This window comes from Terrapene carolina, unplaced genomic scaffold, assembly GCF_002925995.2.
Source record: "Terrapene carolina triunguis isolate 2854851 unplaced genomic scaffold, T_m_triunguis-2.0 Scaffold132, whole genome shotgun sequence".
NCBI classification, from domain to species: domain Eukaryota; kingdom Metazoa; phylum Chordata; order Testudines; family Emydidae; genus Terrapene; species Terrapene triunguis.
Window position 1 is genome coordinate 910,509 of NW_020664483.1, and position 15,730 is coordinate 926,238.

At 53.0% G+C, this 15,730-nt stretch overlaps 1 protein-coding gene across 1 annotated transcript in view; it reads left to right on the top strand.

Moving 5' to 3' along the window:
• Positions 1 to 4,692: 4,692 nt before the first annotated feature.
• MERTK (MER proto-oncogene, tyrosine kinase) overlaps positions 4,693 to 15,730 on the top strand; it is a 55,048-nt gene continuing 44,010 nt past the window's right edge. The window contains exons 1-3 of the mRNA XM_024213942.3: positions 4,693 to 4,934; positions 7,373 to 7,473; positions 7,760 to 7,933. Coding sequence (XP_024069710.2) covers positions 4,771 to 4,934; positions 7,373 to 7,473; positions 7,760 to 7,933 — 439 coding nt within the window. The 5' untranslated portion in view covers positions 4,693 to 4,770. The remainder of the gene's footprint in view (positions 4,935 to 7,372; positions 7,474 to 7,759; positions 7,934 to 15,730) is intronic.

The following is a 15,730-nucleotide window of genomic DNA, read 5'->3' on the forward strand; positions in this document are numbered from 1 at the left end:
TGAACAAATTTTCAAATACGTCTAAGTCAAAGTGACTGGTACTTAAATTCCTACTTGTGTAAGTCTCTTAAAAATGAGACAGTCTCTTAAAGTTACTTACATTGACCCACTGAGCTATTTTTATAAAGCCTGACCTCAGAAGTTCCATGTTTCTCCCCCAGTTCTTTCTTTAAAGGCTGCTTTTCCATATAACTTAGAGTTTTGGATAGAGGCTCATGGATTTGAGTATTTATTTTTTCTGTAAACGTTTTTTAAGAGATTATAATAAATTTAGGCGTTAACATAGTTTGTATTAAATTTAGAGTGTATGTTAAACAGGTTTATTTTTAAAAAGAAAAACTTAGTATAACAAATAAAATTTTAAAAATTCTATTTTAAAAAAAAAAATTTAAATGTTTTTTTTAAATCCACCCTGAAATGTAATCGGCATTTACAGGCAATTCTCCGTCCTAATCGTCAGTTATTTTCCTATAAAAGGAGCTCAATGAAGGCAGCTTTAAGTAGCAGTCGCTTGTGATCGACCAGCCAGGCGTTTAGGGTGTGTCTACACTGCAGTTAGACAGCCCCAGGGGCGCGGGCTAAGGGGCTGTTTAATTGCCCTGTACCTGTCAGGACTCAAGCTCTGGGACCCTCCCTCCTCACGGGGTCCTAGAGCCCGAGCTCCAGCCCGAGCCTGAACATCTGCACTGCAATTAAACAGCCCCCTAGCCGAGTCAGCTGGCCCGGGCCAGCCAAGGGTGTCTAACTGGGGTGTAGACATACCCTTAGGTTACAAAATAGGGATCGGAATGTGCAGGCAGCATGGTCTGTTGGTGAAGGCACATGGTGAAGGTCACACACAACTTCAGTTCCAGGTTAAGCGAAGTGTGTGTGTGTTTGGTCTGGGAGTTCACATATTTCTGCGAGTGGGGGACTGGTGTTCCCACCCTGCACTGAACACTCTGGTGACACTGGACCATGTCAGCTCCCCCGTGCCTGGCTAGGGGTTTGGCTTCTGAAACGCTTAACAAAATCCAGCAAATACAGTCACAACAAATACCAACAAAACACATTTCTGCCTGTGCTTGGCTATTCCTGGGGTCTCTCCTGGGAACATGACTCTGTCCCAGACCCTAGATCCCTCCCCGCCACTGCACTTTATATCTAGTCTGGGATTTACAAGCTGAACTCGCCACAACAAGTCAACAGGAATGAATTTGTAGCCCCTGTAGGTTCCTAACCCCTGCCGAGGGGTAGCGCAGCAGAAGAACCGTGCCACAATTGCCTTCCAACCACAGCTCTCTCAACCCTTTGTGATCACTAACCACTTGTGTGAGGTATGATCTATAAAATGGGGATAAGGGCACAGAGGCTAAAGGACTTACAGACTCCAGGTCTCAACTCCCGGCTTTAGCCGCAAGTCCGTCCTTCAGTGTTGTGGTTCTCTCCGCGGCTCTGCCAGAGAACTGCCGCGTGACCCTGCAGAAGTCATGGAGTTTATGATGCTGCAAGTCCTTGGGCAGCTCACAGCAGCAAGTGCAAGGCTGTCACACAAGGGTGAGCCTAGGCTATGCAGGGACCAGTGTTGATGTCAGCCCGAGGGATCTGTAATCAGGTGGCATTCCCACCCTGTTCCTAGCACAGTGTGCTCTTGCTCTCATTGGATTTGGTCTAAACTTCTCGGCTTCCTGGGGTTTGCCTTTATTGTGAACTTAGCAACTGCAAAACGTTCACCTCAGCCCAAGTGTTTTCCTGAGCTTCGGTGGGCTGTAGCCCACGAAAGCTTATGCTCTAATAAATTTGTTAGTCTCTAAGGTGCCACAAGTACTCCTGTTCTTTTTGCGGATACAGACTAACATGGCTGCTACTCTGAAACCTCTCTTCCTAGGGGTGTTCACTGAAATCGCCCTGTACTGAATTCTTTCTGCTTGGGAAAACTCAGGTCCCTGTATGCTCCCAAACTGGAGCTCCGAGAGCCACCTGAGCTGACCGGCTAGCTCAGCAGCAGAAATCGATTTCTCCCACCTGGCGTCAGAGAGTCACCTTGTGTCCTTGAGCCTGCCATCCAGTCATGGCTAGAGCTGGGCGAAGAAATGGGGGTTTTTCTCCCATTTTGGTCAGAAAAACCAGCAAAAATCTTCAGTTCTGTTCCAAACGCTTTTGGAATTTGGCGGCAAATCGGAAAAGCCTGTTTTGGGTCCTCGGGAACATTTCATTCCAGTCCTCTTCAGAAAGGGGTGTGTGGCTCTGCCCGTTAGCCCGCTGGGCAGGGCAGTGCCGAGACCCAGGTCTGACTGCTCCATTCAGAGGAGGGATTTGAATCACGTCCAGGTGGGTGCCTCTGTGCCTCTGTCACCTGGCTGGCCCAGCGAGTATTTATGTATCTATACAAAGTGTAACAGCTTCAGCTGGAGGGATCAACCCATCCCAGAACAACCTAGAACAGGGATCAGCAACCTTGGGCACGCAGCTCTCCAGGGTAAGCCCCCTGGCGGGCCGGGCCGGTTTGTTTACCTGCCGCATCTGCAGGTTCAGCCAATCGTGGCTCCCACTGGCCGTGGTTCGCTGCTCTGGGTCAATGGGGGCTGCGGGAAGCGGTGGCCAGCACATCCCTCGGCCGGCGACGCTTCCCGCAGCCCCCATTGGCCTGGAGCGGCAAACCGGGGCCAATGGGAGCCGCGATCGGCCGAACCTGCGGACGCGGCAGGTAAACAAACCCGCCAGGGGGCTTACCCTGGCAAGCCGCGTGCCAAAGGTTGCTGATCCCTGACCTAGAGCCTAGTGACTAGGATGCTCACCTGGGAGAGAGAAAACTGAGGCCAAGTCCCTGCTCCAGAGTGGGGATTCAAACCTGGGTTTCCTGCACCCCAAGCGAGTGCCCTACCCACTGGGCTAAACCCACCCCCTGCGGGTATGTTTTCTGAAGCTGGTCCTGCAAAGCATTTTCCCAGCTGAAACTAGTCGGGTCAAGTTGATGGATGGTTTTGGGTCGACTGAAGCTGTGCGTTTGAGCGGATAACCCGTTCGTCCCAAAGATGGAGCCCAGCTCTGGTGATAGCATAACCCTCTGCGGTGAGCAGGCAGCTTCTGCCTCGCACTAACGTGCGTGGGGCAGGGTGTGGGTGGAGGAGACATGGGTGTAAATCCAAGCAGGGCGCACGTTTCCCCTTAGACCTTCCTTCTGCTGCGAGGCAGGCGTGACGTGGGGGCTGTACAACCGTGCGCTCAGCACTGCGGGGTCGGATCCTCTCTGTCCTGCTCCTGGCCTTTTTGCCCAGCATTCTGCCCCAGGACCACGCCGGTTCAACCTTCCATCCGTCTGTGCCTCCCCATCGTCTGACATTTCCATTGCAGGGCACCAGAGGCCCCCGTCAGAATCACACCCCAGCTGTGTTAGGTACTGTACAAACACCCAGGAGACATGGTCCCTGCCTCAAGGAGCTCGAGTCCATCCCGGGCAAACCCCTGCACCGAGCCCCACTGACTTCCATGGTACTGCCAGTGGTTACAAAGGCCTTGTGAGGCAGGCAAGGCATAGCTCATGTCTGCAGTGCTTTGAGGCCCTCTAATGGGATGGCGTTCTGCAAAGCCAGGGAAATACCGGTTTTGTCTTCATTGCGGGGTGCATTGGAACCAGAACGTGGGAGATGCGGAGCCTCGTATTAATGGCGGCATCTCAGTCGGTGGGTGCTGGGAAGAGGGCCAGCCAGATGTCTGCAGCGTGGCTGGTTGTCTACTCTAGATGACACATCTGCATGTGGCTGTCTTTGGCTTTTTGGTCTGCATGGACTGTTTTGGGTCAGGTTTTATACCGCAGCGAAGGAGACATTTGGGGACGCTAGAGGGGTGTGGCTAGGACTGACCGTAACGTCTGGGCCAGACACACCCCTCCTGTGGAAAACACCAGGAGTATGGCGGGGGGTGAAAACGCTGAACCTCGCCTTTATAGTGCTCTCTTTACGCATCTCTCCTGGGGGGGCTTCGGGGGCACCGAGTTGTCAGGGGGTGAGGCCTTCCACCCCACCAGATCTAAGGGCTGCGTGGGGAGGGGCGCCCACAGATCCACAAAGGGAGGAGCCGTCACTCATGGAGGCCAGTCCCTTCACACAGCTGTGTCCCTTTTCCCCAGCCCCCCAACTTGCAGTACGGCTGCAGCAGGAGCCCTGCTGTCATTGCCTGAGCGAGGGGCCGGGCTCGGCAGTATCGGTGAAGGGGGTCTCTGCTGCCGTGGATGGTATTTCAGACTGGTGGGTGGAGCTTCACCAGCCCAGGGTCTGGCTCATGAACACATGCTGCATAGAGACTGGGGGTCTCTGCGGAGACGCCCCGCTAGTATTGGGTCTGCTCCACTGTGGGGGATGGAGTGTGTCTGGGGCCACTGTGCCTGGGGTGAGGCCACGGAGAATAGAAACGTCGGCACTTGGGGGCTGCTGAGATACGCAGAACGCCGAGTGCCGCGGTGAGCTCGCTGCTGGCAATGAGCGGGGTCATAAACCTGGGTCTTATTTTGCAGAGAACCCTGAGGCGAGGCAGGAGAGGAGGACGCCCCAACTGTCGCCATCCACGCAAGCATTGTCGGTGGACTGGCTGGCTGCGCCCCGACGCCCCCGCTCCCTTCAAACCACCACACGCAATACCCCCAAAGCCGACGCACGGACGCCCCCCGTGGAGCCATATCCTGACCAGGCCAATGCGTCTCTCTTGGACGGAGCCTCTCCAGCCCACTCGCTACCGCTAATTAAATTCAATCCCACAGTAGGCCATATATTAATTAATGAGCATAAAGATTTCATGTTTAACTGCTCCATTAAGGGACCCCGTTCCTTATTCAACCAAGACTCTGCTGGCATTTCCTTGTGGAAAGATGGGAAGGAGCTGCAGGAGCCTGGCCCCGTGTCCCCTCGACATTACCAGGTCATGGACGATGATGAAATAACGATGATCTCTACCTTCAGGTAACGAGCCGGCTGTTTAAAAGGTGGTTCACTGATTGCCATCTTCAGTTCGAGAGTACTTAGCAGCTAAAAACTCTAGCCCAGCCCGGTAGCTTATATCTCTGCCCGTAGATCCCTGCAGAACGACTGCTACTAGTGCCCCTGGCCCTCAGCCAGCAGGGTCAGGCCCCGGAATAGATTTCTGCTGGGAGAGGGCTGTGGTGTTTGCTGATCAGGGTAACAGTCAGGGCTGGTGGAAGTTTGGCTGTTCCAGTCTTTGATAACACCACAGGCTATTCACACCCTTCCTGACTTGTCAGGCAGGTAAAATGGCAGACTTGAAAAGCTAGTTTTAACCCTTTCTTGCGTGATGGAAAATAGGAATCCGGTGATGACAGAAAACACAGGCTCACCCACACGCCCTTTGCTTTAAGTCAGCGTCCCCAAAGCAAACCCAGACCCCCGCGTGTGACAGATCAAGGAACAGAGGGGGTGGGGCTTAGAGCTCCCGGATGGTCCGGCACGAAGCAGGGGCGGGGATTGCTGTCAGCTCAGCCCCATCCCCCCGTCTTGGCTCTTTTTTAAAGAAGGCAGATCCTCAGTCCTGCTGCGGCCAGGATGGCTGGACCCGGAGGCGAGTTTTGGCTCTCGGATGGGACAGAGCTCTGTCCTAGGGTCAGATCCACTGGTGATGGCATTCAGCAAGGACCCAGGACCGTAGGGGAGGCGCAGCGAAACCCAGCAGCATGGCATAACCTTCAGTAGGCGGGAATTGGCTGCGTGAAACCCACAGTGCAGGAAGGAGAAGGAAAGGAAGATCCACTAAGCCAAACATAGACCCCCACAGATACCGTCCCCTCCCGCACTCCTCCTCCCACTCACGCTGTATGTTGGGTGTGTAGCTTCTGAGTCCACGGAAAAACCCAGCTTGTCCATGACTGTCATTTACAAGCGGGCCCCAGAGATGTGCTTTTCACCGTTGTCGTTTGTAACAGGACGGCTGTGAGACAGTCCTGAAACAAACACACGTGCCGGTCTCAAAGCAAACTTCCCAGCATGCATCAGGTTCTTCTCAGCATCACTGCCGTGAAGTGATTCAATGGAACATTTTCAAAGCCCCTAAAGTCACCTAAGAGTTTAAGTCCCATTGTAAAGGGATGGGGTTATGCTCCTAAAGTGCTTTGGAAAATGCTATCCCTAGGCCTTTCCATCCCCAGGCCATAGGGAGAGACTGGGACAAGGAGCCTGGGGGAAGGGAGAGGGGAGAAGACGGGGACTGGGAGCTGCTGTGGGGGAGGCTGAACGAAAGGGACTGGCTTGGCAAGGAGACTGGGACTAGGAGATGGGAGGGTGGGGGGCCTCTGCCGCACGGTGCCTGTGTGATGCTGGGCAAATCACGTCAACCAGACTTTACACTGGGGGTCACTAATTGTGTGTTCCTCGTTAACCAGGTGCCTGATGAGACCCTGGGGACTGATGTAAAAAGTGCTGAGTTCTCCGAGCACAACTGAAGTCCCTGGGAGCTGGGCTTGGAACGTATCTAATGCTGAGTCCTCTGCAAAATCAGGTCCTGGGTGTCTCAAATTGTGCTCCCAGAATTAGTGGACACTTGTGACCGTAACCTGTCTGTGCATCAGTTCTTCTCCTGTCCCGCGGGGGTCATAGTGCCCCCCCCCCGGGCATTGTGAAAACAAACGTTAAGAAATGTGTGAAGCACTGAACTACGGCAGCGACGCCGATGAGCACCAGAGAGAAGCCTAGAAGGACGTTAATAATTCTGTTTTCAGAGCAGGGTTTGAACAGTGGCAACCATAGAGCCACACATTAAATCCTGAGGATAAAACAACGTACTGGGCAGCTGCTCCGGTCACCCTGTGGACTGAATGAAGCAGGGTCTTCTGGGAAAAAAGCACATGATCCAGTAATTATGGTGGGTCTTGCCCACATGCTCAGGCTCTAACTGATCACCATGTCTGGGATCAGGAAGGAATTTTCCCCGGGATCAGATTGGCAGATACCCTGGGTGGGTGTTTCGCCTTCCTCCACAGCATGGGACACGGGTCGTTTCCAGGTTTAAACTAGTGTCAATGGTGGATTCTCTGTAACTTGAAGTCTTTAAATCATGATTTGAGGACTTCAGAACTCAGCCAGAGGTGAGGGGTCTGTTACAGGAGTGGGTGGGTGAGGGTCGGTGGCCTGCCATGTGCAGGAGGTCAGACTGGATGATCAGGATGGTCCCGTCTGGCCTGAAAGTCTGAGTCCAGTTAAAGACAGTACCATAATGCATATGCACAAGAAGGTTGCATCTTTTGAGTGCTTGACTTTGCAACCGTAACATTCTTTTAATGCCATTTTTGTGGGTAACACTTACTGAGATCCAGCGTAAAAGTGTTCGAGCGTTTCTTGTCTTTTGTGCCAGTGATAAGTCTCAAGGTGAATCCTTTCCTCTCCCCTGACAGCATAACCAATGCTCAGCGCTCTGATAACGGGTCCTACAGCTGCAAACTGAAAATCCACAATGGGGAAATTGAGTCAGACCCCATCTTCGTCCAGATGGAAGGTAAGCCGGGGCCTGAAAGAGGCATTTAGTTACAATGCCAGCGCGCTGGCAGGAGAGCTTGTGGCAGGGGTTGTGTATGGGGCTGGGCAGTTGGGAGCGGGAGCTGGACTGGAGTGGGAGCGAGCAATCCAGGAGCAGGAGATGGTGGAGTGGGCTGGACTACGATGCCTGTGCTGAGAGCCGCTGTTGCATTGGCAGCGATGCTGGCAGACCTGGGCGTTATTGGCTGTTAGGGTTCTTGCTGCAAGTGTTTTTAAGGTGCCTGTCTCCGTGCCTTTCTGCGTAGGGCTCCCCCACTTCCTTCGGCAGCCCGAGAGTCTGAACGTTACCAGGAACAGACCGTTCAACCTCACGTGCCAGGCAATGGGGCCCCCGGAGCCCGTGCAGATTTACTGGTTTCGGAACAGCAGCAGGGTGAATGACCAGCCGTACATTTCCCCCTCTGTCCTGACTCTGCCAGGTGAGTGTCGCCCGGGGGCTGTTTCAGCGCGCCGGGGGCCGTCACTGCAACAGGAGCGTGATAAGCTCCGTGGCTGCCCGGCTTGGCTGGCTGGCGTTCGCCGACTGAACTTGCTGGCAGGCGGTTGGCTGGTGCGCCTGGCTAACAGCTGGCCCGCAGAAGCAGCTAGGAGCGCAATGGCCCTTGCCTTCAGTCATCCTGCTCTGCAATAGACGTGATCTCATCTGGCTGCAGGGCTCGCTCCCGTGTTGACTGGACGGTTACATCCTTGCACGGATATTCAAAGAGTCGAACCTTGCCCTGACGGACACGTTGGCCTAGCAGGGTTCATGCCATGTCCCATTCCTCAGTACCACTTTAGAATGCAAAACCTGAACTCTGACCCCACCAGGGGGTGATGCAGAAATGGTTGTTTGCGGGTCTCTGGTGGGCTGCAGGAGGCCTGGCCAGTCCAGATTGTGCTGATCCCTGCTGGCCTTGAAGTCTATAAATCGAGAGCTCTTCCTGCTTCATACGCTTCCCCGGTGCAGGGCTATGTAGCAGACCAGCGTGGTGATGCCACTGAGGTCAGGGTGGATGCTTTGTTACACAGGGGTGGTGGGGACTGTGGTGCGTACGCTGCGTTACTCTGCACGTTGGCGCACGTGGGACCCAGTTCTAGCACCCATCAGTGGAAGTGAGGAACATGGTGTGTTAAATGAGGAGGCTTAGCTGACTGTGGAGGGTTTGTTTGGGTGCATGCTGCCCATAAGGGTATGTCTTCATTGCAGAGTTAACCCAGGCTCTTCCCAGGGTGTTGCCCCAACCCCTGTCCCAGCCACACGCACTCTGGCTGAGTGTGATGCTGCTTTCGGCCCAGGCTCTCTGGCCCGTCTGGGGCTACAGGCTAGAGCCCCTGTGAGGCTGGTAACCCACCTGCTTGGCAGCAAGGACGCAGGCTAAAGTCTTCTAGTGCTGGTAGTCCTCCAGTGCCCGCCCACAACTCCTCCTTCCCCCCGACCCCATGTGCCAGAAAGACAGACAAGTTTTCCCACCATTCTCACAGGAGAGCAGCTCAGCACAAAGAACCGTGGGATGTGCCCCGAGGAGTCCTGGTGACATGCCCAGGTGAGCACCGCACCGGCGAGGACACCGGAACTCAAGTGCGGCTTTGCAGCGTGACACTCACCCCCAGGCTAGGCTGGCCCAAGTGCCATAGTTAACGCTGCAGTGAAGACATTAGCCCAGCGACCTGAACTGGCTTTAACCTCGGCGCACGCCATGGTTTAGTTTGGGTGGGTGGTGAGAGCAGGGATGTTACAGCATTTGTCAGGGATCTCCTCCCAAATGTGAACAATGAAACCACGTCAGCTCAGCTGACTCGAATGAGCTGGACCATGAATTATTTGGGAGGTAACAAGATTTTGCACCGTCCCTTTGATCGTGGCCTCTCGCATGGCAGCACAATGCCGTACGCTTGGAGTGAGTGCGTGGAGAGGCTGTGAAGGGAGCCCTAACTCAGCTGACTCGGTCTTCTTGATCCTGAGGTGAAAGTCCCTGCTTTGCCTTTCCCACCAGGCTCGGTATGGTGAGGGTGAAAACAGAGTCGTTGCTCAGCCTTGTCTGATAGTGCCGCTTGCTGCGGTCCCAGGGCCCTGCGTGGGACAGCAAACTCAATCCCCATTCCTAAGTCTGGCAGGAACACGGAGCTGCGGCTTGCGGAGTGGGATGGATGGGGACGCTCGTCATACCCCGAAGGGGGGGCAGAGGTGATGTCTCCCCGCTGCGAGATACAGATTGGCTTTGGTCACATGAAGCAAAAGGGCTGGTTTGGGGGCTTCTAGCCGGTTTCAGTTTAGGGTTGGAAATTTCTTCTGACAAGGAAGTTTGCAGTCAAACTCCCCTTCCCCCCATCTACAAACAGACCGTTCCAGCCAGCAGCCCCGGGAAACTGCAAGCGCTGAGTCTATGGAGAAGGCTGTTTCCGATAAGAAAATGCACGTCTTGGTGCAGAGAGCCCAGAATCGCAAGGGAAGTCAGCAGGTGGCTCTAGCTTTGCTGTGGTGCTTCTGAGGGTCAGTTCCCCCATCAGCCCATGCAGCAGTTTCCTTAGGGTTTGTCTACACTGCAGTTAACCTCCCACCCCACCCCCGCCCTCCATGCAGCTGGGCCGTGTCAGCTGACTCAGGCTCACGGGGCTGTAAAACTGCTGTGTAGACGTCTGAGCTGGGGCGGGAGAAATGAAATGAAATGAGGAAGTGAAAGCGGCATTTCCTGCGTGGTAGCTGGGTCCTCTCCATGGTAGGGTCACTGCATGTATTTCCTTTCCTCTAAGGGCTGGATCCTCGGGACACCTGCTGTGAGCTTCCATGAGAACAGGCAGGGCTGGGAGGGAGGTGGGCTGTCTTAGGCTGGCACACAAGGGAGCTGGATGAGGTGCATTCAGTCCGTCAGTGTATTGAGCGATCTTTGAGGCTTATAGTGGGTGCAGGATCACTGGGGTTCCCGGGCTGGCTTTTCCCCTAGGGCCACTGGCAGCCAGTGTAGGTCAGAGCAACTATGGGGCTGCAGCTCCTCCGAATTGCCCCGAGCCAAGGATCAGGGCCCTCATCTTCCCCGCGTTTTACTTTCTCCCCAGACTCATGGCTCCGTGGGGTGAGTGTTAGCACATGGCAGGGTTCCCTAGAGGTGCCTGCTGAGTGTCACTCTGGCCTACAGGCTAGCGCGACCCTGGAGTTTCACAGGGATGTGAGTGTAGCTGAGATCACACCTGGTTACTCTCTGCTGCTGCCGCCCGCCAGGGGACCCCAGGAGCGAGAACAAATGGGGATGCAGAAGAGCCTTGGATATGCATGGAGGGTAGGGAGGGGAATGAGACCTGACAAACCAGGATGAGTAAGGGAGAGAGACACGTCCTGTCTGCAACTGACCTTATTCCCACTGTGATGTAAAACCCAGGAGGATTTTGCCATAAAAGAGCAAAGAGGGGATTGCTGTACACGCGCTATGCTATAGCTGGCATGTCTTGGGCTCCAGAGAGAGATTTTAAAAGGCAGTGAAAGCCAGAAGATCTGACTCATCCCTTCTGCATTTTCTGCCTATGTTTGGCAAACTCTAGGTCTGATGGTTGGAGCAGTTTTTCTCACCCCAGTCGCCCTATTGGCATCAAAGGGACGACTTGCTTGAGCAAGGGCTGTTTGGCTGAGCAGAGGTTTCAGTGTAAGACCCTGACCCCCGTGATTACAGCCTAGAAAATTAGAAGGTAAAAATAAATCCTCTTTCCAAAAGCGTTTTGAAACCACTGAAAAGAACACTGGGAAATCCCAGCTCTGCCAGGCAGATAGGACTGAAATACAAGGATTGCCTTGTTTTTATGGGATTTTTAATTGAAAACAGGAAAACTTCAGAGATATGTAAAAGTAAGGCAGGAAGGAAGCCAGTGAGTAACCCCTGCTCCCCATTAAACAATTCTGGATTATTATGCCAGGCGTTCCTTACCATTGTGAGAACAGGAGCGTGAATAAGGAAAGTTGTCCATAACATCACATCAGCTGAAAAATATATCCCAAGGAGAGAATGTTGGAAACGAAACCTGCAAAAACACGCAGAAAGCCGATTGCAAACCGTTAAGTCCCACTAGTAAAAGTCAGCGGCTAGGAAGCGAAGGCAATTAGCTCTGACAAACACCGCTGTGCAAAAGGCTTGGGAGTGCTATTAGAGCTAGTCGGATCTGTCATTAATTTCAGTAGGCGGTGGGTATACTTTGTTGTCAGTTAGGTGCATGCGTGCTCTCTCCGTGCGCTCTCCCAGCCCTGCGCAAACAGTTGGTTCAGCAGATCTCGATAGCACTACCCAGAAAGAACGACCACTGGCACGGTTCAGTGACAAAGACACTCGGCCAGGTTTATTGCCCTCAAGACAGTTCTAGCACCCTGGCTCCATGGTTACAGGTATGCTAAAACACGAGTACCCAGTGTGCAGCAGGACTTTCTGATGCCCCCTTGGCCACACAAAGGGTTAAGGTGAGGTACCCCAATCTTTACAGACTGAGACAAACAACTTCCGTGCCACCTCACGTGTTTCAGGACACCTGCTTGTTGCCTCCCTTTGTATTATGCTCCAGGTGTCTTGGGCAAAACATCCTCTTATCTGGTGTTAGCTCGGGATGTCCCTGGGCTAATCTTCTGGAGTGTGTTCTCACGTATACCCAGTATCTGTTGCTTCTTAGAAATGCCTGTGTTTTAGCCACACTAGCAATACTTTTGCAAAGGTCACGTATCAGACAGTGAACTTGTAAACATCTGCTTTAATCCAGGGCCTGATTTTGGTTCACGGCCTCTGGGTCAGGCCTCCAATCTTGCACCAGGTCCCGTGCTCCAGGCTCTCTCTCTCCTACGTACTTTATAATACCGGTATGGTAATTAAAGAGTAGCTATACTGTAGTTACAGCCCAGTTCTAATTATTGATAGCTGTCATTACCATTAATTCCTGTAACCAAAAGCTGTCCTTCACGCCTGCGTTACTCAGCATTGCCCCTTTGGTCTCGTACCAAATTCCTGTCTATCTTTTAGAATCCTGGTACATTAGCTCCATGGTAACCACCCTGTCATTATTGGGAGTGAGGAAACTCCACATTTCCACCTCAGATATTTAACTTTAAGAGAAGCAGTCAGAGGCGGAGAAGCATTATGAAAATACAAATAGAAACTAGGAATTCCTCAGAAACCTGCAATATGTTTCATTTCAGACTTCTCAAGCTCTTCCCTCCCGGAGATACCAGGCACAGTGCTAGAATTGGTGGTAATTAGTCGTATCAAAAGTTAGAACAGTTCTGTAACTACACTCTAGTTAATGGTGATGTAATATGATATATATCTAATGAGGGGAATACTCCTATAATCATTAAGACATCCAGCATTAAGCTTTTGCTTGTATAATCGTAAAGGGGATCCAAGTGTGGATGAAATCTTGATACCCATCCTAGAGATAGTTTTATCCATCATCAAAATGAGCCGTGTCCTCTTGAGCATTGCTGGTTTTTATTTTATATTCTGCCTCCTAGTCTGATCAGAGCAGAAACTGAATGAGCTCTTGTCTTTTGGAAGGATTCTGTGTGTGTGTGTGTGTGTGTGTGTGTGTATGTATGGGTGTGACGGGAATAAGGGATAATAGTGATAAATAATACAGAGAGGTTGGGAAAGGGGAGATCTGTGGATTTGGGCAGCTTGGAAGATGAGCCCACTCTCGGGAAGATGTAAAGTGAACCAAGTTCTAAGAACTCACTGGTTTGTTTCACTGTTTGCCAGATGCTGGGAATGGGCGAGGGGATGGATCACACGCTAATTGCCCTGTTCTGTTCATTCCCTCTGGGGCACCTGGCACTGGCCGCTGTCGGCAGACAGGATTCTGGGCTAGATGGACCCTTGGTCTGACCCAGTCTGGCCGCTCTTTGTTATGTTCCTTGCTGTATCCTTTAGGTTTGGAACCCATTGGCCCCTCTGCAGTAGTCCAGGCTCTGAATATGAAGGTCTGGTTTATTAGCCCACTACGCAATAGTCTACTTACAAAGGGCCAAGCTGATGGCAAAGCGTCCATTGACTTTAAAGGGTCAGGATTTGGCCCATAACGAGCGCTTGTGTTTCAGTGCTGCAGCAGCCTATGGACTGAGAGACCATTTTCCCTACCCCAGGTGCGCGCCTCTGGGCAGGTGATTGATTCTGGCAGTAGCAGTGCTGGGATTGTAACAGGGCTCGCTGGCAGGCAGCTCCGGGAGTCTGTCTGAGAGCAGAACGCACCAGCAGTGCGGTGGGAAGTTTCCTTTCCCCAGCTCTCATTCTGACCAGCGAGGGCTACAGCTTCCCACCCCGTCCTTGGAGCAGGCAGCAGGGGCACTGTAAGTAGGAAAATATAGGCCCTCCCCCCAAAATACCCTTCAGTTCCTGTCGTGGACGGGGGCACGGCGCCTTCACAATCCCTGCCTTAGACACAGATTGTCCATTGGCAAAAAATGCGTAGGTGGGCAGCTCTGCCCGGCTGCAGAGAGGTTGCTGGGCTCCTCCCCTCAACGGCAGAGGTGGCTGGTAGTGGCTTAAAGAGTTATTTAAAGTGAGGCACTTAAGGTTGGGCACCCTCCCCAAACTCCTAAGGAGAGCCCTGGTCTCAGTGGCCTGTCTCTGTGTCCTGCACGCCAAGGAACAGCGTGTCCCCGGCGTCGACGTGCAGGATCACGCAGAGGAGGAAGTGGGTTGGGAAAGGGGACGCCCAGACTCTGAGTCTACTGTGGTATCCAGAGGATCCCACAACATGTTGTGCACATACGTTTCCCTTCCCCTTGGATTCTGGAAGTAACGCCCGGTATTCTGGCCTCTGTCCCACTGAGCGAGCTGCCCGTTCAGATAAGGGCACTGCCGACATTCCTTTATGATCAGCAAAGGCCAACACAAATCATAAGCAATGCCTTCATCCCAGTGTTTTAGCTTGAAGCCAGTCAGCCTTAGATTGTCCCCACCGGAGCCCACCGCGCCCCTCAGTCCAGACCCTTTTCCCAGCAAGGGTCTCTCTACTCAAACCCCTTCCCTGTCGACCCCCGCGTGGGCCTGGGCGGGTCGAGCGGTTTGATTGGCGGGGAGAGGCCAGAATTCTGGGCCCTTCCAAACTAGCACTAAAATATTTGTATGAGATTTAAACTTCCCTGGCCTGACTTAAGGGCAGGTAGGGGACTAAAAACTCCCAGGATGGCCAGAGACTGAGGTCAGTCTATAAAAGCCCAGGGCTGAGACCGCAGCTGGTGCGTCTTAGCGGAGCCTGGTGACTACAGTGAACTATGTCACGTCGCCCCAGCTGAGCATCTGGGCCACAGTGTTCCTCTTTGGGAGTCAGGGGACTGGCAGACAGAGGTGGAGATTAACATCAATGTCCCCCTGCCTTTAGGAACAGCTGCTGCACAGGGCACGGGGGCTTTGGTCCTGTGCCCACAGAACCAGCGGCGGGGTGGGCTAGCCAGCCTTTGTCATTGTAGGACGTGTCTTGCAAAAGAAGGGAGCTCTTCAAGTGGCTCTTTAAACTGCCAGGCCAGCCACCTCTGCTGCGTGTTTAGGAGGAGGCAGAGCCATGGAGCAGCGTGGGCCTCAGCAGCTAGCCGCACCAGCAGGCCCGTGGGGGGGTTAAATCCATCCTGCGACGTTCCCCAGAACGCACAGTCCCCTTGCAGCGGTCCAGGATGCTCCGTTCTGCCCATGGCTCGTGTTCCCGTTGGGAAGAAGTGAGGTTTTGGGTGATGCACCATTATCCGGGTGGGGGTCATGTCTGGACCCCGGGGGGTTCTGCTGCTGCTATCGCACTTGGATGACTTGGGCAGTCTTTAAAAACCAACCAAAGGTTTAAAGGCTATTGTCATGGGTTCTTCCTCTTTCTGCCTCTCCATTTCTCAAATGGGGCAACAGCCGCTGCTGTGGACTACGGAACTGGGTCTGCCCCCTTCATCTCACGCTTATGTTCTCTGCTTCTTAGTTAAAGTATTTGGGTGAAATCCGGGCCCTACTGAAGTCAGCGGGAGTTCTACGTAGGTTTTTATACCGCGCTCATCACTATAGTATCTGAGCGCCTGGCTTCGTTGGGACCAGGATGTCCACTTTCTCCTCTCCTGCTTACTGTGCTGCACGTGCAGAAATGCAGCCTACAGCAAATTTGAAGTGGTTCGTGCAAAAATGGGTTATTCATGTTCATGGGGAAAAGAAAATAACTTTTTAAAAACAAAAGAAGCTGCAAAGTCTCCCCTTAAATTCTCTTCCTCGTGTGTGAAGGCGTGTTGATGTTCA